The sequence below is a fragment of the Phyllopteryx taeniolatus genome, chromosome 7, assembly GCF_024500385.1.
Source record: "Phyllopteryx taeniolatus isolate TA_2022b chromosome 7, UOR_Ptae_1.2, whole genome shotgun sequence".
NCBI lineage: Eukaryota > Metazoa > Chordata > Actinopteri > Syngnathiformes > Syngnathidae > Phyllopteryx > Phyllopteryx taeniolatus.
In genome coordinates, this window is record NC_084508.1 from 26,805,641 (window position 1) to 26,831,035 (window position 25,395).

Below are 25,395 nucleotides of genomic sequence, written 5' to 3' on the forward strand. Positions count from 1 at the left end.
CAAATAAATGCAGGAGCGACAGGAGAGATTGGTTAGAGCGTGTTGAGAGGCTGTGATCTGAACAATCTCCCATACGCCCTCCTCATGAGAAAAAGAAACCAGTGTCTTCATTCCTTTTGTGTCTATTTTTTATAATGTTGGGTAAGATAAATCCAACAATCTGTCCCCATACCAACTTTCTCTGCCCATGGCTTGGAAGCCAGCCTAGCTTCCGAGGCAAAGATCCCGACCGGACGCAGTGTGTACCACTATTATGTCAGAGCCAAAAAGATTTTGGTATTTGTGTTTGCCAGTTTTTCAGCTGCATGCAACACATTCTAAGATCCCAAAAATATTTTTTTAAGTGTACAGAGTCTTGCGTCTAAAGTGATGCCTCCACTAGTGGAAATTATTGTTTTGTCTTTAGGGGTGCGTGCTTTATTCCACACTCTGGGCTCAGATTCAGCACATAGAAGTCACTCACCTTGTTGTAGCGCCCTAACACCACCCCTGGCTATCCTGTTAACTACAATGGATGGACTCACCAATGGCCCAGGAGTATATGGGGTGAAATTTACAGTCATTCACTTACTTGAATTGCGATAAGGCTCAACAAATTTCAGCTAGGCAATACATAGGGTGTGTAGCATGCTAAAATTATTAATCGTCAGTGTATTTTGACAAAAGTATGTCACAGATAGACACACAGACACACAGACAGACAAGCAGACAGACGGACAGACAGACAGATGGATCCTTTATTAATCCCGAGGGAAATGCTAGAATCTTAAGGGAAATTCCAGCCATGTTATTCAACAGTTGTGAACTATTTTCAATTGTGAAGCATAATTTGTCTCCTCTAAATGTTTTCGAATGTGGGATAAACTGGACATGGGAGAAACCCACACACTGGAAAGCAAATGCAAAACTTTACGCAGGGTCTTCAGTATTATCAAGTTCTACTAATAAGGGCATGTTCATGTTATACACTGTACAAGCTGACACTACAGGTTGTATCAGTACATACTTTTGTGGTCGTTGTCTCTGGCAATATTTTTCTTTTCTTGTGATGAAGGAGAAACTGTCACGGTGAAACGTGTATTTGATCCAACTAAGGCACACTGCTGTGAAACACAAAAAAAGCTTTACAATTAATCCTAACCCCCACTTTCCTTTGTGGTCTTAATTAGGTGGATCAAGGTCACCAGACATGCAATTTAGAAGATCAGGTCACTGCAGTTCATGCCACAAACACACTGGTTGGGAAAATGTATCTGGGAGTTTTAATCCTTCTAAACACACACCAAAAAGGCTCATAGATATTTGATGTTAAATACTCTTAGGCTGTACATTAAAACAAGTAGAATTTATGTGTGTTAGTCTGTAGACTGTCCTAACACACAGACACACACTGAGGGCTTTATTTTCGTCGACACGGCATCTGCGGCGGGGCACAACTTCTGGCTTATCCTGATTTTCGTGCAAGCGCAAGGCTTGCTGCGTGTGTTTGCCAATTAGGGAGATTGGTCTCCACCAAGCTGGGCATACTGGTGTAATGAGGGTGTGGCCTTGGCGAAGTCAGTCTGAATTTTAGCCTGTTTGGCCCACGTCAAAGTCCGTCGCCATAAATATGAAAACTAGATACTGAAGCGCACTATAGCAGCCCGGCTCATCGACGTGACTACATGGCAGCCATGTTGGGGAGGTAGACGATCCCATCAAAGGCAATGCATTGACATTCTACTCCCCACGTGAGTTCGCATCATTCATTCTCGCTGGCGTCTATATTCCCCCTCAAGCTAACACGAACGCCGCATTGCTAACGCTCGCCGATCAAGTCAACGAAATTGAAAAAAAACACCCCGACTCACCCCTCATTATTCTCGGGGACTTTAACAAAGCTAAACTCAACCACGAACTCCCTAAATACAAGCAGCACATCGACTGTCCTACCAGGGAAAATAATACTTTAGACCACTGCTACACTACGGTAAAAAACGCATACCGTGCTATACCTCGTGCAGCCTTGGGCTCGTCTGATCACTGCTTAATTCACTTAATACCGACGTACAGGCAAGAACTTAAATGTGCGAAGCCTACAGTGAAAACAGTCAAAAAGTGGACAAATGAAGCCAAGATGGAACTTCAAAGCTGCTTAGACTGCACAGACTGGAGTGTCTTTGAAAATTCAGCTGGCAGCCTGGATGAATATACGGACACTGTCACATCCTATATCAGTTTCTGTGAAGAGGTCTGTGTACCAACAAAATCATTTCGCACATTCAACAACAATAAGCCGTGGTTCACTGCTAAACTTAAGCAGCTTCGCCAAGCTAAGGAGGACGCATATCAGAGCGGGTACAGGGCCCTGTATAATCGAGCTAGAAACCAGCTGACCAAAGAAATTAACATTGCAAAGAGGATCTATACAGCAAAGTTGGAAAAACAGTTTAGCGCAAACGACTCTAAATCAGTCTGGCATGCATTCCAGTCGCTGACTAATTACAAGCGACGATCCCCCCAAGCTGAGAACAATAGCACACTAGCCAACGACTTGAATACCTTCTACTGCAGATTTGAAAAGGACAGTTTCACACCACACACCAACCCGGCCGCACCCGCGACCACAATCACACCTCTGACCACTGCGTTAACCATCCATGAACAGGATGTGACACGCATCTTCAAACAACAAAAGATTAACAAAGCGGCAGGCCTGGACCACGTGTCCCCATCCTGCCTCAAAGTCTGCGCGGACCAGCTCGCGCCAGTCTTCACTCAGATCTTCAACAGATCACTGGAAATGTGCGAAGTTCCATCCTGTTTCAAACGCTCCACCATCATCCCAGTCCCCAAGAAACCTGCAATCTCGGGTCTGAATGACTACAGGCCTGTCGCTTTGACATCTGTGGTCATGAAGTCCTTTGAACGTCTTGTGCTGGACCACCTCAAGAGTGTCACAGGTCCCCTGCTGGACCCCCTGCAGTTTGCCTACCAAGCGAACAGATCTGCGGATGATGCAGTCAACATGGGATTGCACTTCATCCTAGAACACCTCGACAGTGCAGGGACCTACGCGAGGATCCTGTTCGTGGACTTCAGCTCAGCGTTCAACACCATCATCCCTGAACTCCTTTCATCCAAGCTTCTCCATCTCAGCGTCTCACCTGCCATCTGCCAGTGGATTTACAGCTTTCTGACGGGCAGGACACAGCAGGTCAGGCTGGGGGAGGCCACCTCATCCACACGCAGCATCAGCACTGGGGCGCCCCAAGGTTGTGTCCTCTCTCCGCTGCTCTTCTCTCTCTACACGAACGACTGCACCTCAGCGAACCCGACTGTCAAACTCCTGAAGTTTGCAGATGACACCACTGTCATCGGCCTCATCAAGTACGGTGACGAGTCTGCATATCGACAGGAAGCGGAGCGGCTGGAGCTGTGGTGCGGCCGACACAACCTGGAGCTGAACACGCTCAAGACTGTAGAGATGATCGTGGACTTCAGGAGGCATCCTTCGCCACAGCTGCCCCTCACGTTGTCCAGCTGCCTTGTGTCAACCGTCGAGACCTTCAAGTTCCTGGGAATTACAATCTCCCAGGACCTGAAGTGGGCGACCAACATCAACTCCGTCCTCAAAAAGGCCCAGCAGAGGATGTACTTCCTGCGGCTTCTGAGAAAGCACGGCCTGCCACCGGAGCTGCTGAGACAGTTCTACACAGCGGTCATCGAATCAGTCCTGTGTTCTTCCATCACAGTCTGGTTTGGTGCTGCTACAAAAAAGGACAAACTCCGACTGCAACGGACAATCAAAACTGCTGAAAGGATTGTCGGTACCCCCCTACCCACCCTTGAGGACTTGCACGCTGCCAGAACTAAGACAAGGGCGTGCAAAATCCTCTCGGACCCTCCCCACCCCGGTCACCGGCTCTTCCAGCTCCTTCCCTCAGGTAGGCGCTACCGATCATTGCAAACTAGAACTAGTAGACATTCCAACAGCTTCTTCCCTCTTGCAATCAACTTCTTAAACAGCTAACTTACAATTCCATTACAACAAGCTGGCAATTTTATTTTTTTTGACTTCAGTTCGTTGTCACATTTCTGTGGGGCCAATTATGTATTACTCGTGCACTCACTGTAGTTGTCTCGCCGTGCTGCACTATTTGCATATAGTGGCCACTCATGCCAGAGTAGCATCTGCTCCATTTGCACAATGATTGAGGAGTATCTGTAACATTTGCACAACCATTGTCCCAGATTATCGCACTACTCGTCACTTTAAACCGCGTACACTCCTTGAAGTCTCAGTGCCCTTTGCACAATGGTCATTGCACTGGACTATTGCGATATTACCCATTCAAACTGCTCTAAGTGCTAGAGGACTCTGCATCTTTTTGCACAATTGTTGTTTGTTGTTGTTTTTTGTCAATGTCTTTATGTCTCCAAAGTGTTCTGTAAATTGACTGTATGTTGTACTAGAGCGGCTCCAACTACCGGAGACAAATTCCTTGTGTGTTTTGGACATACTTGGCAAATAAAGATGATTCTGATTCTGATTCTGATTCTGATTGAAATTGAGTCGTAACTTGCTAATTTCTCAACTGATTTTTGTGAGGTTTACTTTTTGTTCAACACCAAAGTGTGTGCTATCACTATTTGAAAAGAAGCAAAAACATGTTTTTTTTAGTAACCTTTGAAAGGTTACTCCCAGTTACCTTGTTTTGACTGTACCGCATTGTACAATGTACCGGCATCTTTGGTCTTTTAGTTTTCTTGCCGTCAGCACACATGGAATGCACTGATGACTATGACCTCCCTAGCTTAGCGTCGCCCTAGGCACAGGCAGATACCTGTGTCTGTCACAGTAGGTAAACCGCTGGCTTATGCGATTTTGGTGAATTCAACCAGGGCACCGTCAGACAGATACATGAGCTTCACGGACATGTGTGGTGGATGTCAGATACATTCCATTCATAAATATGTGAACAGTGGGCATCAAACCCCCTGAATCATTGTAGAAATAAATTCATTGAACGCAATATCCTTATTATTATTATTACCTTCATCATTATTACACATTTATTTGGGGGCACACGAATGATCAGGGATGAGGATAAATACATGAGGTTCACAGACATATTTAAGTTGCCAGCGGTGAGCACCAGCTCATTCTGTATTTAATAAGGGTACCCGCTCACCAGTGGTGTGGAGTGCATTTCAGACCTCAGCCTTAAGTGTCCAAATTCACTTCTTCATACCACCGCTATCATGTCGCAAATTAATGTACAACAAGGCAACATAACTATGCGTGGCATTACAGAAAGCGAGAGAGAGAGAGAGACAGAGAGGTGTTTAGTGTATTTGAGGATTAATGCCAATATTACTAAAGCAAGAAACATAATTAAACCGTTCTTCTAATACATCATCTCCCAAAAAGTACAACCTATACACGATAATATAGCAGTTCTAATAACATGACAAAAGCATAAAAACCATTAGTAACATCATACTCACCAGAGATGCATATTATTTATAGAAAAACTGTCATGGTCTGTGTTTTTGTTGACTTGGTTCTGATTATTTAGTTTGTTTCATGCTTTTGTCAAATTCTCCTGTGTCACATGTTCACATCTTGTTTGCTCATTTGGTTATTGTCTCCCACCTGTTCTCGATAGCCCTCTACCTTGTGTCAACCTATCGGCCCCCTCCAGCCACTTGTGTCTTGTCCAGGTGTTCCTTGTTGTCTTGTCAGTTTACTTGTATTTAGTTCGCTGGTGTCTTTCAGTCCTTGTTGGTTTATTTTTATTTGTAGTCTGTTGCTGTGAGTCACGTTTCTCTCGTCATGTTATGTTTTATGTCGTGAGTTTACGCCTAGTGTTTCTTTGTTACTTGGAATCTTGTTTTTTTGTACTGTGTTAATTTAATGTTTTTTTCCCTCCATGATCCTTGTTTGCCTTTATTAGTTTTTAAATTAAATGCCATTTTGAGATTCTTGCACTCCTGCCTTGTCTCCCTGCTTTGTCTTCCCCTGCTTCCTCCACCATGTTGCTTCCAACACCACGAAAACCCGACTCTGAAACAAACTCCATAATACTTTGCTGCACAAAGCTATATTTCTGTTGGGTAGTCAGAGCTAGCTAGAAGTCAAAACTAGCAAGTTTTGCTGCTCTGGAAGTGAAGCAAATAACCGTTTCCAGGTTTTCTTGAAAAGTCCACTTTGAAAGCACATTTTTAATCATGTATGATATTCGTCCATCTTTAAGGCAACCACACGAATCCTAATGAATCCTACCGAGTTTGAGGTTGGACACGCCATGAGACGAATTAATTCTGAACAACCACTCAGAGGATGGAAAAATTGTGACATCACTCTGCACCTCAGCGAAGGCGGAGAGAGACGTGAAAGTTGTGAATCTAACATCTGATTGGTTAAAAAAGACAGCAATAGTTTATAGTGTCTATGTGTCCTATGCCAGCGTTCGGGATTCTGACGGCCCTGGGCAGATTACATTGGCATGGCAACACTTGGGCTATGTTCACACTGCAGGTCAATAATTATTTTTTTTGTCCAATGTGACACGTGTATGATTTTTTTTCATGTTCTTTATATCTGACCCTTTTATATGTGGATATAAATCGGATACAGTATGTATCCGAAGCGAGTGCGTGTGAACACTCACGTCATCGTGCTCCTCGCAAGATTTCTGACAGAGGAGTGCAAATAATATTCAGAAGAGTTGTCAAAGAGCCCAGGATCACCTGTGGAGACCTTCATAAAGACCTGGAATTAGCAGGTATTGTTAACACAAGCAAAACAGGGAAAATATGCACGCTCAACACGCAAGACCCCATTGCTGAAAAAGAAAGCATGTCAAAGCTCATTTAAAGTTTGTTGAACAACATTTGGACAAGCCAGTTAAATACTGCGAGAACGTAGTCTGGTCTGCAGAGAGTAAAATTTAACTCTTTGGATGCCATAATGCACACCATGTTTGGAGGAGAAATGGCACTGCACATCACCCTAAAAACTATACCAACAGTGAAGGTCGGAGTTGGGAACATGATGATGTGGGGTTGTTTTTTAGCAAATGGCACTGGTAAACTTCACATTATTGAAGGAAGGTTGAATGGGAAAATCTACTGAGACCATCTTGACAAAATTATGCTGCCATCTACGAGAATGATGAAAATGAAACCAGGGTGGACATTTCATCAGGATAATGATGCAAAACATACTGCCAAGGAAACTGGATTGGTTTTAAAGAACAAAAACAAAGCTGCTAGAGTGGCCCAGCCAATCACCTGACTTGAGTGCAATCGAAAATCTATGGTAAGAACTGAAACTCAAGGTCCATAAAAGAAGCTCACGGAACCTTCAAGATTTGAAGACTGCTTGTGTGGAGAAATGGGCCAAAATCACACCAGAGCAATGCATGTGACTAGTTTCTCCATACAGCAGGCGTCTTGAACCAGTCATTGCAAACAAACGCTTTTAAATAAATACCAGTTAGCCTGTTCAATACCTTTTCCCTGTGTCATTTCATATTATTACATATAACTTAATTTATGAGCTTATTTGTTCTACTTTCTTTGTATGTATGGATTACTTGGGCTGTTCTCAACATCTGGTGAAATTTTCATGTCAATAGCACCTTTGGAAATATATTTAGTGAGAAAAATGGTGATGTGTTAAATACTTATTTCAGCTGCTGCATATAGATAATAATTGACAAATCTCTTAAATGGCTGGTCGGTACTGCTCAAGAGATCTTACTTTGCTTTTTTAAATTTAGTTACAGTTTAAAGTACTGTAACTAGTGGTGTGAAGTAATACAAATTACTGCATTTACTGAAAAAATCAATTTGGTAGAATGTGCAAGGTCATACAATTCAAAGTTCTGAATGATACTGTATGCTTCTAAAGTTGCATGACAGTATGTACACTTGATGGGAGCTTTAATGAGAGCAAGAGTGTGAAGCTGGAAAAAACTATATTGACACATAAATATCATTATGGCCTAAAATGTCTTGGATCCTACTGCTGGGGGATTTGATAAAATTTCATGACATTATTTAAAAGCTTCAAAATTTTCCAACTTGTGAGCGCATGCTGAGATAAAATCATGTCAGGGAGGAAGTGACTTTGCACTATTTAACAGTCTGTATCGTAACTTAACTGATTTCCCCCTTGGGAAGGGAATTAATACAAGGCAGTGATTACTTAAGTCTTACACACACAAACAAAAAAACAAAAAATCAGCAGATAGTTATTGTATGACCAATGGAAAATAAAATCAGTGATAAACAGCAGCAGAGAATAAGAACCACTTCAGAACTCTAGCACTCTGATTGAAGGGGTCTGGACTGGCTCAGCCATCATACATCACATCAAAGTAGCCGAGCAGTAAAAATGGAGCAATGGTTTGAATTGATTCCCTTCAGTTTATTCACTGCTTCCCTTTCCTAATGAGTGTATTACAATAAACCTGTCACTGATTATGGCAACTTATTACCTAAATGAGATACCGATGTTTGTGCCAGTTTGTCCATCGTGCACTTTCTGCAGCCTTTAAAGAAACCTGTATGTGATTCAACGTCCCACACAACCTTCCTGCAAACGTTCCTTTAACAGCCACCGAAAAGGGAAGTGAGCGAAGCGGTACAAAGGCGTGATGATGAAACAGCAAGGGAGAGGTGAGATGACAAAGCAATATAATGAAAATGAAAGCAGGATGACAAGGTGAGAAAGCTCAATTGTAAAGAGAGTAGCAAAATGAAATGGGTGAACAAGAGCATTAAAAAGCTGTTATCTGCAGCTAAGTATCTAGTAATGTCTCATTTTCTCTTTTATTGACCTGCCAATATATTTTCCAATATAACATAAAATATGACCCATTTTTACCTTAATTATTTCAAATAAAATCAGTGGATTGATACAAAACACAAAATGTATTAATGTGTACTTATGTATGACACATTTCTACCATTTTAAACTATCACCTGCTTCATCCAACTCACTAGTGTGCTATGTAACAACACTGGAGAAGGACATCCTACAACGCCTCATCAAGAGAGTACGTCATGACTTTTAATACACAAGGTTTACAACCTAGCATCCAATAGTTCTACAACCCCAATTCCAATGAAGTTGGGACGTTGTGTTAAACATAAATAAAAACAGAATACAATTATTTGCAAATCATGTTTGACTTATATTTGATTAAATACACTACAACGACAAGATACTTGATGGTCAAAATGATAAAACTTTATTGTTTTTAGCAAATAATCATGAACTATGAAGTTTATGGCTGCAACACGTTCCAAGAAAGTTGGGACAGATGGCAAAAAAGACTGAGAAAGTTGAGGAATGCTCATCAAACACCTGTTTGGAACATCCCACAGGTGAACAGGCTAATTGGGAACAGGTGGGTGCCATGATTGGGTATAAAAGGAGCTTCCCTGAATTGCTCAGTCATTCACAAGCAAAGATGGGGTGAAGTTCACCTCTTTGTGAACAAGTGCGTGAGAAAATAGTCGAACAGTTTAAGGACAATGTTCCTCAATGTACAATTGCAAGGAATTTAGGGATTTCATCATCTACGGTCCATAATATCATCAAAAGGCTCAAAGAATCTGCAGAAATCACTGCATGTAAGCGGCAAGACCGAAAACCAACATTGAATGCCCGTGACCTTCGATACCTCGGGCGGCACTGCATCAAAAACCGACATCAATGTGTAAAGGATATCACCGCATGGGCTCAGGAACACTTCAGAAAACCAGTGTCAGTAAATACAGTTCGGCACTACATCCAACTGTGCAACTAGAAACTCTTCTATGCAAAGCAAAAGCCATTTATCAACAACACCCAGAAACTCCGCCAGCTTCTCTGAGCCCAAGCTCCTCTAATATGGACTGATGCAAAGTGGAAAAGTGTTCTGTGGTCTGACGAGTCCACATTTCAAATTGTTTTTGGAAATTGTGGAAGTTGTGTCCTCCGGGCCAGAGGAAAAGAACCATCAGGACTGTCATTGACGCAAAGTTCAAGAACTCTCAAGTGTGTACTGTTTGGTGTTCATACTATATGTTCACATTTCACAAAATGATGAAAATCCAGTACTAAATACTCCCACTCATGTAATTCTGTAGCAAACATTTCTTAATACAATTTGACTAACGATATTTTGATAAAGGATTGAGGAAATTGTATGTTTTTGTATGTTTGTATGAATTAGTGATATATATATATATATATATATACATATATATGGCGGCATTGTGGACGACTGGTTAGAGCGTCAGCCTCACAGTTCTGAGGACTGGAGTTCAATCCCCGGCCCCGCCTGTATGGAGTTTACATGTTCTCCCCATGCCTGCGTGGGTTTTCTCCGGGCACTCCGGTTTCCTCCCACATCCCAAAAACATGCATTAATTGGAGACTCTAAATTGCCCGTAGGTGTGAATGTGAGTGCGAATGGTCGTTTGTTTGTATGTGCCCTGCGATTGACTGGCAACCAGTCCAGGGTGTACCCCGCCTCCTGCCCGATGATAGCTGGGATAGGCTCCAGCACAGCCGCGACCCTCGTGAGGAGAAGCCGCTCAGAAAATGGATGGATGGATATATATATATATACATTTCTTAATACAATTTGACTAACGATATTTTAATAAAATAGTATATATATATATGGTGATTGAAAAGTAACTCCCTATTTTAAAATACTTATAATTTATTCATATGTTGTAATATTTTTCTCAATTTTTTGTGTATGTTCCTTGATTAAAGGAGCAAGTCTATTCGACCAAACCAACAACTTTGGAAGAACTTGAAGGGTTAGAAGTTATGTCTTCCACCCCACAAGAGTTCCTTGTGAAATCAGTTAATGCGTCCTGAGAAACTGGTGGCTAATGCTGGCGCCCATATCGAATTTTAAATAAAACTCCATGCAATACACTTTCTTCTCATGTTCATTTCTTGTCAGAATTATAGTTCAGAAATAAATTACAAGTACTTAAAAATAGGGAGTTACTTTTAAATCACCCGGTATATATCTCTTTCTCTCTCTTTATATATATATATATATATATATATATATATATATATATATATATATATATATAAACAGGTATTTATGACCGTGAGTAACAGTGAAGAGCTCTCTATAAAATGCCACAAATTCATTTTTACAGTCCATGCAGCCATTTTCTATGCCGCTTTTCTTCATTATCATTATTGCTTGCTAATCATGTGTATGGTTAGTAGGATTATTGTATAACTTCATGCCAAATTACAATGAGGGTCAGAGTTACTGCATATTACAATGGTAGTATGTGTATGCAGACACAGCTTCATACAATTTACACAAATATTATATATTTATACTGTATATTTATATGGCTCCCTCAGATTTAAATTGATAGACTGATACAGGGACTAGATAAAATCACCACTACACAATTGTGCTGCTTTCATCAATTAATATGCCAGTTAATAAGAGTCTCTAAACAATAAATGGCATGGAAAGATCATCATTATATCTCATTTAAGAAACAAGGTCTTTAAATAGAGAGGTGGAAAAGTGGTGGCGCACTCATCTTCCATTTCCTTTCAGACAGCACTTCATTGTCATCCACTGTGGTTTTTGATAATTTTAGGCAAGGGCATGTGGACAGTCTCCTTAGTGGTTATCTACACCCATACTAGAGGGTGTGCATAGTCGTCACAGTGCCCTACTTTCCATTTCACTAACCTCAGTCCTCCCTCAAGCTAGTGCAGAGTGGCTCAAACTGTTAACTGAAAGGATGCGGTACTGTGATTATCGTATAAAATCCTTCAAAATCCAAATCTATAGGTCCCGTGAAACTGGTCAACTTCAAATTTGTTTTTAATTCCCATCCCCCCCAAAATCCCCATGTAGAGATGAATTATCAATGAAAGCATGTGTTACAGAATTAAACAGTCGCCATAATAAAACCTTTAACTGTACATGTGTGTATGGTATGTTTTATGTAACATTTTGACATTTTTAAATGCAATGCAAGTGTAGTTGTAGGTTAAAACTTCTGTTAAATGTGTGCTAAGTTAACCCTTTGACGTACAACAAATGCAGTGATGATCATGCATGTGAGGGATGCAATCCCCTTGCATTTACGCTCCTGACTTTGTGGTGTACATTCCAAACAGTTATTCATACCAAATGACAGACCCCTTGACTCATTTGCATAAGAAACCAAGCTGACTTGACATTGCCTTGATGGGAAAAGGTTTATGCTTCATAGATACGAATAACAAAATTGTACTGAGCAGCCAGGATCGAGGCATTTATATTGCTTTTCCACATTGTGCGTTGAGTTCTCATCAGGTCTTCATCGTGTATCATAGCTATCGCTCCCATAACTGGTGCCCTTCTGTTGTGGCTTCACAAAATAAAAACTGACAATCATGTCAGGAAGAAAACACAAAATGCATTTCTGAAGTTAATAGCATATAATAGATGCGCATTAAAATCAAGCCTCATGAGATGTCCTGCAACATTTGCTGAAGTCCTGCAAGATACACTGATCTTGCATGATGTCATAAACCATGACAGTTTGACCTTCAATTTTTTTGTTGTGGTTTTAGAGGTATCTGCGAAAGTTGAATAGAGGCAACTGGACACTTCTTGGTTTAAGAAGCATATTTATCCCAAAAATGTTGGTGAAGTTCCAAACCTTTGGGGCTGTGGAGGTTAAAACAATTACCAAACTTTATTCAGGTAAAATACAGCACAGTCTATTATATTGTAACAACTTGAACCGATCAGGCCATCTCTGCAGCTACAAATTATTTAGTAAAGACACAACAAATAATGAGTACATGTGACACTTTCCCTCTTATTCAATTCTTTGAGTACAGTATTTTGGCAGTTAAAAATGTTTCACATATCATATTATTGCATGAACATCTATATACCAAACTGTACAGTTGTCATGGGAGACATTTCAGCTAATGATGCAGTTTATAATTATTTCCCTCAAACCTCTGTGGTGTAATTAAACAAGCTTTAACAATTACTGAAGATGGAAATTAAAAGCTGCGGTTTAGGTAACTGCACTCTTCTATGTTATATCTGTAATTTGTATTTCAATAAGGCTGCCATCCTTTTTACCACAGAGTTCTTTTTATTTAATCATTAAAATTGCATATTGAGAGAGCCTCTGTCCTCTGCTATGTAATGAACAATGATTTGTCACTGCATACTGTGTTTATCTGTCTGCGATTTTAACGCCCACACGGGGAGGTCTATTAAACGCATTACTGTGATAACACAAACTAGAAGTGCACCAGATGTTTTTGTTTGTCGCTATGCACAGAAACGCATCCATGTAGTGTCTCATTTTTACTCCCTGTGTGTCATATTTGTCATTATTATTTTATCGCAACAATCAAATCTATCCAACAATCAGAACAATTTGAAGCTGTTTGTGGTTCTCCGAAAATGAACACACCTTCACCGAGAGATTAGGATGTCACAGCCAATCATGGTAGCTCCTGTGTGGTTCATAGGAAAATTTTTATTTTTTTTTTGCTGCTTAATAACCCACTACCCCACAAAATAATGTTAATCAATTGCATTGCTACATAGTACTTATAGTGCAAATATTTTAGTAATAGTAGGGTTGAGACCAGCCCAGCGTGTGAATCAGCATCATGCAGCAGAGGTTGATCTGCAAGTGTTAAGACTTTCTGCTTAGGCTTCAGTACAAGTCCTTCAGCCCACGTGTCTGTGATCAGGCAGTTGTGCATTTCAAGTTTCTTTACTCGACCTGGAAATGGCTACCCTCATACTGTGACCTATAATGTTCTTCTTGTCCAAGAGATTTGATGCCCCCAACAGCGATGAACAATCTGCCTCTGATGTGCCCATATTCATGTTTTTACCGCACACATTCTCATGCCAACCACACCCAAACAAGTACTAAACTGCTGGCAAATGTGTTGTGGATAGTTCAGTGACACACCCAGGCACACACACAAAAACACCCATACTCCCACATTTTATTTGCCACCTCTCCACCACCAGGACTATAACAGTGCTGTTGGATTAAGGGTTGATGTCTAATCTCCTACTAATCCCTGATCAGTTAATCTATGTGTGAGCAGTTTCTAGTTCACAACCTGGCATCAAACACATGCTGACCTTGCAACAGAATATACAAGCTCACTAGTTTTCACATTTGTCACTTTGTGTTTGTATCTTGAAATATACACACACAGCAGTGCCTGGTCTCTTCATACTTTTGTCTGGACAGAAACACAAATTGCAGTCTGTTGGTTGGTTGCAGTCTGCTGCTAATAAATGCTAAATCAAAAATAGCCACTGTGACCGATGCCCCATCCTGAGTGATACACCTATGACTGCACAAATTTGCACAGTCAGATGTTTCCCCAGTGTGGCTCATAACATTTGGCACATTTGGCAGTTTTACAGAGTGAAATAAAGTAAATGCAATAGTTAATGCGAGTGCATTTGCCTACTCCCAGAAATGACCTAAAATTACAGTATTATACGTGAGGTTGGTACAATTTGAACACACACATACACACTACACACGCACTTGGTGGGCAGCAGACAGGGCTGGTCTGTGGTAGAAAAGGGTATTTTTAGTCTGGTAATGTTTCACACAAATATATAAGCACCTCCCTGTCTGTTCCACTATCTCACACATGCATACACACACATGCACACACACGCATGCATGCACGCAGGCACACACACACACACAGAAAATCCATCAATCACATATAGTATTGACATGACTATTTCTGAACAAGATTCACCAACTATTATTCCTTATTTTGCAACAAAAAAAAAGTACCGGTACATCTAAATGCAAAGATGTCATACAAACAGTCTGCTGAAGTAGCATCCTTCATTGTACTTACACAAGGACTTTTTGCTTGAGATAATCGAAATAATGGAATATAATTGCAGAAAAATGTGCATCTTTATTCTGTTGACAGTAGGCACTTTATTTCCAAAAGTATTCGCTCACCTGCCTTGACTCAGTCAGATATGAATTTAAGTGACATCCAATACTTGATCCATCAAGTTTAATGACATCGGTCCACCCTCAGCAGCTTTAAGTCTTGTGGAAAGGTTTTCCACAAGGTTTAGGAGTGTGTTTATGGGAATTTATGACCATTTTTCTCCAAGTGCATTTGTGAGGTTATACACTGACGTTGGGAGAGAAGGCCTGGCTCTGTCTCTGCTCTAATTCATCCAAAAGTGTTCTATCGGGTTGAGGTCAGGATTCTTCAGGCCAGTCAAGTTCATCCACATCAAACTCTCTTATCTATGTCTTTATGAACTTTGATATTTGCACTGATGCACAGTCATGTGGGAACAGGAAGGGGCCATCTCCAAACTGTTCCCACAAAGTTGGAAATGTTCTTTTTTGTGCCTGACTGGTAATGCTTTCCCGTCTCTGCCCGCAGCATTGCCTAGGTGATGTTGGGCGGAGCCACAGTCACACCTGATTTCAAACAGCTGTTGGTGTATTTAAGTTTGGCTCATGCTGAAGGAATGTGCTGGCGTATTGCCTTTATAGCCATTTTGCTTGTGGTCATTCTCTAACTCCCAGTCTTTGTTCCTGTCGTTCCATAGCTTGTCGCTTCCAGTGGTGCTTAAGTTTTGTGTTTTGTTAAGAACTACTGTGATTTTGTGTTCCTGTTTTTTGCTTGCCTCGGTGTACCATAAGTACTACTAGTTTTGGGTTTTAAGCACTTCTGTGATTTTTGGTTTGACTTTTTGTACTGTAGATAGATTTTTGTTTTTGCTTCATTGGTACGTCCCTTCAGCTGCCGTCCACCACCTTTTGTTTGAGTAGATCTCCTCGTATTCTTTTGTTCTCACCTCTGCAAGTTGTCTGCGTTGGTTTTTGTTTCATGTTAGTTTTACTTTAGCACACAGGCGCGCATAGGTTTTGGTATTGTTGATTCTAGTTGTTCGCGACAGCCATTTGCTGTTGCTGTTTTTCGTTTTTGCTGTATTCTGTGATGTGCAAATTTTTTGAATAAATCTTGTGTAACTGTTTCAAGCTGTTCTGCGTTGAAGTCCATTCACTGGCTTTTGGCCAATTCATGACAGAAATGTCCAAAATATTAGCCCCTGAGCGCCAGTGAAGGGAACTCTGAATGCTTCAGCATACTAAGAAATGTCTTCTTCTTGTTCCAACTTGTCTGTACACCAGTGCACAAAGCAAGGTCCATAAACATGGATGAACTTGACTGGGCCGCACAGAGTCCTTCCCCCAAACCGATAGAACACCTTTGGGTTGACTTCGACTGGACAGTGAGTCAGGCCTTCTTGTCCAACATCAGTGTGTGACATCACAAATATGCTCCTGGAATAATGGGCAAGAATTCCCATAAACTCACACCTAAACCTTGTTGAAAGACTTCCCAAAAGAGTTGAAGCTGTTATAGATGCAAAGGGTGGATAAACACCATATTAAAGCATATGGGTTTAGAATGGGATATCACTTAAAATCATATGTGAGTCAAGGCAGGTGAGCTAATATTTTTGGCAATAGTGTGTGTGTATATATAAAGCTAAAATATGTATTATTTGACCAGTTTCGTCTGTTAGCAGTTGCACAAATCCATCGATTGTCAACATAAACACAAACAATATTTACTAACAGGGATGTGTCCCCGTGTTGTACCCTGGGAGTGGCCGATCTCATCTGATCTCAGAAGCTCGGTCCTGGTTAGTACTTGGATGGGTGACCACCTAGGAATGCTGGGGGTGGGCGGTAGGCCAATCACCCGCTCCCATAAAAACGTACAGATTACAGAAACTGCAGTTGCAGCTTGTGTGCATCCTATGTGTACCTCTCATGGCACAGAGAGCTCTAACTAACAGAGGTGGGTAGTAATGCGCTACATTTACTCAAGAAACATTTTTGATAAACTGTACTTGTCAGAGTACTTTAAATGATATTGGCAACATTAGCACTATCCTATGGTGTCACACACGCACACACACACAATCCCTAAATCTTGTCAGCAAACAGCTTCTTCATGAAGTCCTTTAAATGAATAAAGCAAATAATGTTTCTGTAGGGCCCAATGCATGTGTTGTTGGTTTCTGGGCATTTAAAATTTTAAATGGTGGTAGGTGTGTGTCGACTCCCATATATTATTATTTTATTTGATGTTCATGCTCTGATTAAAAAAAAAAAAAAATCAGAAGTTACTCACAAGTTACAAGTAGGTTTGCATTGAGTACTTTCTTACGCTTCCTCAAGTAAATATTTGGATGACTACTTTTTACTTTTACTTGAGTCATATTATTCTAAAGTACCAATACTCTTACTTGAGTACAACATTTGGCTACTCTACCCAACTGTGCTTACTAAGCCTATGAATAGAAGTTTTCAAACATTTCACAACAATTAAAACCTGGTTTTGCATTGGAAATAATTGAGCTAAGTGAAGGGTATGGATGAGAAGGAGACAGTATAAATTGCTTGTGATAAGGAGGTGGAGGTAAAAAGTAAGGAAACAACGTAAGGAGGCATGAACTTGAGACAGAAACATAATGGGTTTTTACTCATTTCAATTTTAGTGCAAAGATTCTCAGTTCTGTGATAATATGGATGCTGCTAGGGTGGTTCTGATATTTCTCGTTCTGAGATTAATTGTTGCTATCGTGCAAAAATCTAATCAGCAATTGGTAATCAGTACCACAATCACATACAGCAACAATCTTTTTTTTACATTTACTGTATGCAACACTCCATGTTAGTTCACTATGCTGTGTATTTGTCACACTCTAATAAATATTGTTTTAATCATTTGGTTTCTTACATTGAAAAGGGGGATGGGAGCGGGACCAAGTTCAAGACTGCAAGTGCAAAGGATATTTTACATATAGTTTGTATATTCATATAATATATTGTTTATATTTTGAGGATTGGCATGATCCATTGATACAGTACCCTTAAGAACACGGTTTGTTTAATTTAAATTAATGAGGTTGCGTTGTGTCCTTGCTGTGTCTTGAAGCAACGGCAGCAACAAATATATAGCAAAGTACAAAGTACGACAGTATGTTTAAATAAATGAAGAGGTTATTTTTAAAATGCAATCTATTTTTAATATTCTGAGAAAAAAAGACCCAGACCTGTCAATTTCACAAACATTAATTGCAGACCTCACCCTCTCTAGAGGACAAAATGCAGTTGCTGAAATAGGGAAAAGGGATATTTAGAGATACTATGCAGATAAAGCCACCTGATGTACCACAATTTAATGTTTGATGTTCACACATTAATCACATAATCTTGAAAAATGTCAAATATTCCATTTTAAATGAAATAACACTAAACAAAAAGTGGCACATCAACTCTCATTATTGCTGTAGCTCAACATCCTTAGCTTATCTTCTGATGGCTGATTTTTCAGACCACAAACTAGTTGACACTAAATAAACAGCAACTCTGCTGGCTGCAGCCATATTCTGTCATGCACCCAATATTGCCAGACATGCTTCAAAGCATGATTTATCAAAAATTATTTCCACGCAATGAATATAATTCATAATGATTACAAATTTTATTTAATTATTATGAGATAAGAGCCACACCTTATATAAATCTTTAATTAAGGGGAAACCCTCTTCAATTAATATGTACTGAGATACAGTAACTGCAATGAGATATACCGGTATATATATGTATATTCTCCTCAATAATACTGGTAATACTGTTCAAAATCTTGTCAAGTCAATCCATTCATTTTCTAAGTCCTTGTCTTCATTAGGGTTAAGGGTAACTGAGATGGCTTCTGGCAAGAGGTGGGGTACACATAAATGCGAATAAAACCAGACTTTATCTTAAAATAACTTGCTTGGCGCACAGAAAAAAATATCTGTCAAAATGATAACAATTCCAAACATGAACAGAATGTTGCTTTTTTTTAGTAAAAGTTAAAACAATCCATCCATCCATTCTCTTAACCACTCATCCTCACTCGGCTTGTGGTTGTGCTGGACCCTATCCCAGCTATCGTCAGGCGGGAGGCGGGATACACTGAACTGGTCGACAGCCAATCACAGGGCACATATAAACAAACACCCATTGGCACTCACATTCACACCTACGGGCAATTTAGAGTCTTCAATCAACCGACCAAGCATGTTTTTTGGGATGTGGGAGGAAACCAGAGTACCAAGATAAAACCCACGCAGGCACGGGAAGAACATGCAAACTCCACACAGGTGAGGCCAGGATTTTGCACCCCCGCTCCTCTGAACTGTGAGGTAGATGTGTTAACCAGTCGCCCACCGTGCCCATACAAGATTCAAATGGCAAATTTATTCAACCACCACAGGACATTAATGATATATTCTACAACCATATATATATATATATATATATTGCTGGTTGCAATAGCTGGGATATATATATATATATATATATATATATATATATATGTATATATATATATATATATATATATATATATATATATATATATATATATATATATATATATATATATATATGTTATCATGTTAAATGTCACAGAGAGGTGGGGGGTGTATCCTAGCTGACTTCGGCCATTCACACTCACATTCACATCTGAGTGGGAACTGAAACATATTTATTCAGACAGTTAATCAATACAATTAGAGTAGTTGGGTACCAGAATACCAGATTTTGATCCTTAAAAATTATATTGGGTACTTTTATAAAATTGCAACCGATCACAATAAAAAAAATGAAGGCTCTCGAGTTGACAGGCCTTATTAAGTCTTATTGCACTTGTGACCAAACCTGTAAGTATTAATGGTCATAAAACAAGTACTATCATCTTAAATTTTAATTGAAATTATCTAATCTTTTGTGGTTCTTCATAAAACCAACATCCAATAAACAAACACAATCCAGTGCAACCCACTGTCGAATTCTCAGTAAGCAGGAAACAAAATGGTCTCATTTTGTTGCTGCGGGTCATCTGATCACATGGGTGTACGCTTTTCTGCAATATAATGCATTTGTGAATGAAATTTCTTTGGAGATGTTGGCTTTCACTGACTTTTAAACACACACACACACACACACACACACTAAAAGATGAACTCAACTTAACCATTGGCAAGTGAAGGCTACAATGTGTGAACGTAAAAAAATGCTTGCGGGCACAAAGACAAACGGACAGACAACAGGAAATAGGATGACTTCCATTCACATAGCATTAAACGTGTGTGACAATGGCTATGTGAGTAGGGAGTGAGAAGAAACCCTTGAGGCATGTATTTACAGCATGCATGCCACATTAAACTCAGTTCGTCCCTAACAGTGTTAATTTAATTACTGATAGTATAAATAATGTAAATTACTGCATAGACCAGTACTCCATTTAACGTAATATTTATTGGACTTGAAACCACAACATAACGTGGATCAATATTAATAAAACACAATAGATGTTTTAGAAATTTGTATATTATTGTATGTTATTGAGCGTCTATATAATTCGAGAATGTCTGTTTATATGGCATGCGTACCCCTACTCTGACCGGTATTGTTGGAATAGTGCTTTGAATGAGTCCGACTCACTGGTGGTCAACGGCAATACGTCCTTTCCATTATACATTCCTGCCACATTTGTTAGGCTCAATCTGGGACAAAATGTGGGGTCGAAAAACTATGCTTCATTTGTTTTGGTTGTCACCTGTCTTCGTCGTCAGCATTAATGGTCACTAATTCTGTAGAAGAATGTGCCGGTTAAATATGTTTCATCAGGTTGAAATTGCTCTGCTCTGACATGGAGAAGAACTTTTGTCGACAGCATACTATGCATTTCCTACATTCTCCATTAATTTTGTTCATGGAAAAGTAATGTCTGTAATTCTACTTAAAGAAAGCTACTTACCTGTAGATTTAACCAGGCTCATCATGCATGTTGTTTATCATTTCCTCAGTCCTCACAACTCACTTACTGTACTTTTCTCAACTCGCTGGGTGTGTGACTGCTTGCTTGCACTTGTGTCAACAACACCCGCCATCTCGGAGGTTTCACAGTGAAGTTCAACTCTACCTCAGCCAGTCATCATCACTTATGTGGTTGTCTTGTGCCGTTTCACGAAGAAAAACAGTAAAAATAGCACCAAAAAATGTTTCTCGGTTTAGAGATCCTGCTGGTCTGATGAAAACAGCTTCAATTATCTCATAATTGAAATAACGTGCCACACTATTTGGTAATGGCATTATCATTATTAAAAAATATATATTAATTACCATAATTAGATTATGCTTTACTGAAAAAAAAGTAATGCAGTTAGTAATGCTGTTTATTTATAACACTGTTACTCCCATCACTGGTCACTAATAGACAGGCTTGACACCATTTTTTGAACAGGACAACTACAATCTTCATTGCTTTTGCCAAAAGCAAACCCATGAAGAGAGCTAAAAATACTCTCCAAGATCCTTGACTGTTAGAGCTACTACAGTTGGTAGTCTGACTACTTGACTGTAAATCACTTGTGAAAATGATTGTTTTCATGGAGGATAAATTGTTCCCAGATGTTTTAACTGCACCTCTGTATTGTACACTGCATTTGTTTGATTGAAATTGAATTTATGTTTTTTTTTTTTCATGGTGTAAATTAAGTGGAGGATCTCTGTATATCTACATTTCTTAACATGACCTAAATGCTTCTCAAATTCAGGGAGCAGCATACCTGGCAACAGCTGGATCTTGTCCCAAATATTTAGGAGGCTGTTTGTTCCTCTAAATTCCACGCACAGGAAGGGCACAGGGCTGCAACATCTGTGCATTTGTTTACTGCTTTGTTAGGCGTTTTGAAAGGAAGAAAAGACACTTTGGGAAGCGTTTCCACCAGATTTGAGTTTGATGATGAGTATGTTTAAGTGTTCTTTTCAAAGGGTGCCATTTGCAAAGCATGGGAGGGGGGGGGGAGGGACATTTGGTAACACCCATGAAAAATCTTTTAGACACGGGAAGTACAGATAGACGACTGAGATAATGTGGTTCCACAAGTGTGAACACCCTCTTGTAACTGGAGATGTGGCTGTGTTTAGAATCAACAAATCACATTCAAACTCATGTTAAATAAGAGCTAACACACAACTATTTGCACACCATTTAAAGGGCCTCTGATTAACCCTCAATAAGCCTGAAGGTTTTGTGCTCACACTGACTGGTATTTGGAAGCGTTCATAATTCCCTCCGCCCTTACAAAGGCCTCAGTTCCAGCTGAAGATAATTGGCCCCAAAGCATGACGCTGTGACCACCATGTTTCACTGTAGGTATGGTGTTCTTTTGGAATTCTGGCCAAAATGGTCAACATTATTATTTTTTCAGTGCATTTTCCTACATGCTATTCGGAGATTTCAAGACAGTTTAATTTTTCTTTGTAAGAAAAGGCTTCCCTTTTTGAAGCCCTACCCCATATCTCACACATATGAAGAAGATGGGAGATTGTTGTCACCTGTGCAAAACAGCCATTACTTGCCAGAAATTCCTGAAGCTCTTTCAATGTTGCTCCTGGGCTCTTGCCAGCCTCCCTGAGGAGTTTTCTTTTTGTTTTTTATTTCACTTTTAGAGGGACATCCAGTTATGGCAATGTCACTGTTGTGCCATATTTTCTCCACTTGATGATGACTGTTCACTGTGTTGGATTGTTTATTTAATGCCTTAAAAATGATTGTTTTTCTTCTCACTGATACCTTTGAACGATGAAATTCCTCTGATGCTGTGGAAGGTATTTGCACACCATGGGTCATGCTGTAAGATGTGACTACAAAAATGTCAGGAAACGCATATTAGAACATCTCAACTTTATTTGGGGTTCATCAGAGGCACTTTAAATGTGGGCAGGTATGTGGTCACTCCCATTTAACATGAGTTTGAATGTGATTAGTTAATCTCGAAGGCAGTCACATGCTCAGGGGCGGTTTCTCATATGGGCGATATGGGCAGCCGCCTCTCTTTTGGGGAATTCTACTGCCTGTCGCTAACATTCTATGCCTATCTGCTTGTCAGTTTCAATTTTTTCAAAGGGAGGCAGAAGTCTTGCTCAAATAACTAGAGCAGATCGTGGTCCGAGGGACTAAGGCATTGTGTTCTTCCTCTGTCAATAAAAGATGAGTTTTTAATGGAGAGAAAGGGTGCGAGCTGTGTCTGGACTCCTCCTTGGCAATCCCTGAAGCACCCACTGAGACCTTGAGTGACTCACTTTTTTCTTTCTCTCTCTCTCTCTGTCCCCCCCTCCCTTTCTCTGGCTTCATCCCTCTGCCAATCCTCTGGTCTTTTTCCCTCCTGCCTCCGTCTGCCCATGAATTACTTGTTCTCGCCGCATTTGTACACTTCCCTCTTGTCTGAGTGTTGGTATCTGGTTCGGCATCAACCACCCACGCACACCGACTACTTCATATCCCACCACACAAGACATATGTGAATGACCTTCCGCATCATACACAGCTTGCACACAAGCGTATCACAGTCTTTTGTCTCCTTCTTCCCGGGCTTCTGCCGCTGTCCACCTTTAAATGACGGAAGACACAGATGATTGCCTTCAAGCCAAAAGCCATTCTAATGTCCTATGTGTTCTCTTCTCACAGTTTAATCCAAACGTGTGAACTGTGACTGGTGTGTCACTGACAGGTTGACTGACCAGTTCTCAGTCAGATTGATTACCTGGCATGGAGGGTAATTGACTGATTGATTCAAGAATATAAAATAATTATTGAAGAGTGATTGAAAATGATGGCCCAGTAGAACCACCATTTCCTGTTCAGCCCAGCTTGGCTTTTGTTGCTTATAATGAGTTAGTGCTAGCACAGACAAACATCACTTACTGTATGACTTTATGCCTCAGTCAGAGATCACTAATACAGGATATACTGTATGTCCAAATGTGCACATACAGGGACATTGGCTTACACACTGCTGCAATTCCAACTGAGTCATAAAAAAGAAACTAAATGTATAATAAATGTTTCCTCTCTATTTAATCAATGGTCATGTTATTTTGCATACAGTTTAAAAAAAAAAAGCCCAGAGTAAAAGGCAATAATCAGATTGTTATTTATTTACATGGGTTACTCCTACTATCGCGTCTGAGCACGGTGCGACCTCAGGGTGCTGGTCAGAGAAATCGCAATTGGAATTATAAAGTCAGATAATGCGACTCAGTCACACTTGTCAATAGAGACGTCATTTAAAGAAAGGGTGGCTGTGTAGAAACATCAATGTTTCCTTTCTAATCTCACCGGAGGTCTCCGTTTGAGGTACTCCGGCCAGGGTGAAGCCCTTCCCGGTGTAGAACTGGCGCAGGTCGGCGCAGCTCCTGTCCGGTGCCGGCCCCGCTGCTCCGGTCAGACCCAGCAGCAGAGAGAGCAGCGGGACGAGCATCTTCTCGAGCGGAGTCCAAGAAAATCCGCCAGGGGGGGAAAAAAGCATTTCTGGACACGTCGGCAGTCCTTCAAAGAGTCCCCGCCTGAGTGAGAGCACTGTGGGGCGGCGGCCGATCAACTGGCGATGTGCCCCGATAGTGGAACTAGCGGAGGGATAAGCAGAGTGTGGAGTGGAATACTGGGCGGGGCGAGATGACATGGCGGCTGGAGGAACAACGAGGCGCGGCTAAGGTGTCAGGTACACCTCCTCTTCTTCTCTTTCTTCCTTCGGGGGCTGGAGGGATGTCGGAGACAAAGAGAGAGAGAGAGAGAGAGTAGGTGTTCCTCTGTCACAGTCGCCTTGAACCCTGCTGCTTTACGGATATGTTGTGCTAATAACGTTCGACTTTTGAGATGAAGTCGACGAATGCGAGTTGGTGCTGAGAATTAGTGCGGTGCCATGCTCGTCTCTCTCTCTCTCTCTCTCTCTCTCTCTCTCTCTCTGTCTCTCTGCAGGTTCTCAGGATTTTAGATGCCGTGATAAATGGATCTGTATTCTCATCACATTTTCCAATGACTCATCCTGTCTGTTCCCGATTATCGAAAGCTGGGTGATCATTAATTTGATATCCCCCCCCAAAAAAGTATTGAAAGTCCATGTACTGTACTAGTATGCTATTTGTCCTTAAGACTATTCATGCTGGAATTCAGTCAAATCAATTGAATTGACTTAATTCGAACAAGCAGGTGTAAAATGACTTCTTTTTTCCAGTGTACAACGACAAGGGCGCACTAGTAAACCGATGATGTAGTAGGAACGTTTTTTTTCCCCCACCACACTCGCCACTTTTGGACTACTAGTACGACATTAAACGATATCGAACAAATGTTCAAACAGCTTTGATATCCTTAATGTCGAATACATGGCTTCAATATATCTTTGTTATCCAAATCAAGAACCGTGTAGTATGCTCTTGGTCCTCACTAGTAGGAGAACTTTG

The 25,395-nt window shown here is 40.5% G+C and overlaps 1 protein-coding gene across 1 annotated transcript in view; it reads right to left on the reverse strand.

The window, feature by feature from the left end:
* The window catches only part of LOC133481060 (glypican-1-like), a 43,192-nt gene extending 18,376 nt beyond the window's left edge, over nt 1-24,816 (reverse strand). The window contains exon 1 of the mRNA XM_061779947.1: nt 24,272-24,816. Within this exon, the coding sequence (XP_061635931.1) occupies nt 24,272-24,614 (343 nt within the window). The 5' untranslated portion in view covers nt 24,615-24,816. The remainder of the gene's footprint in view (nt 1-24,271) is intronic.
* Nucleotides 24,817-25,395: the final 579 nt, after the last annotated feature.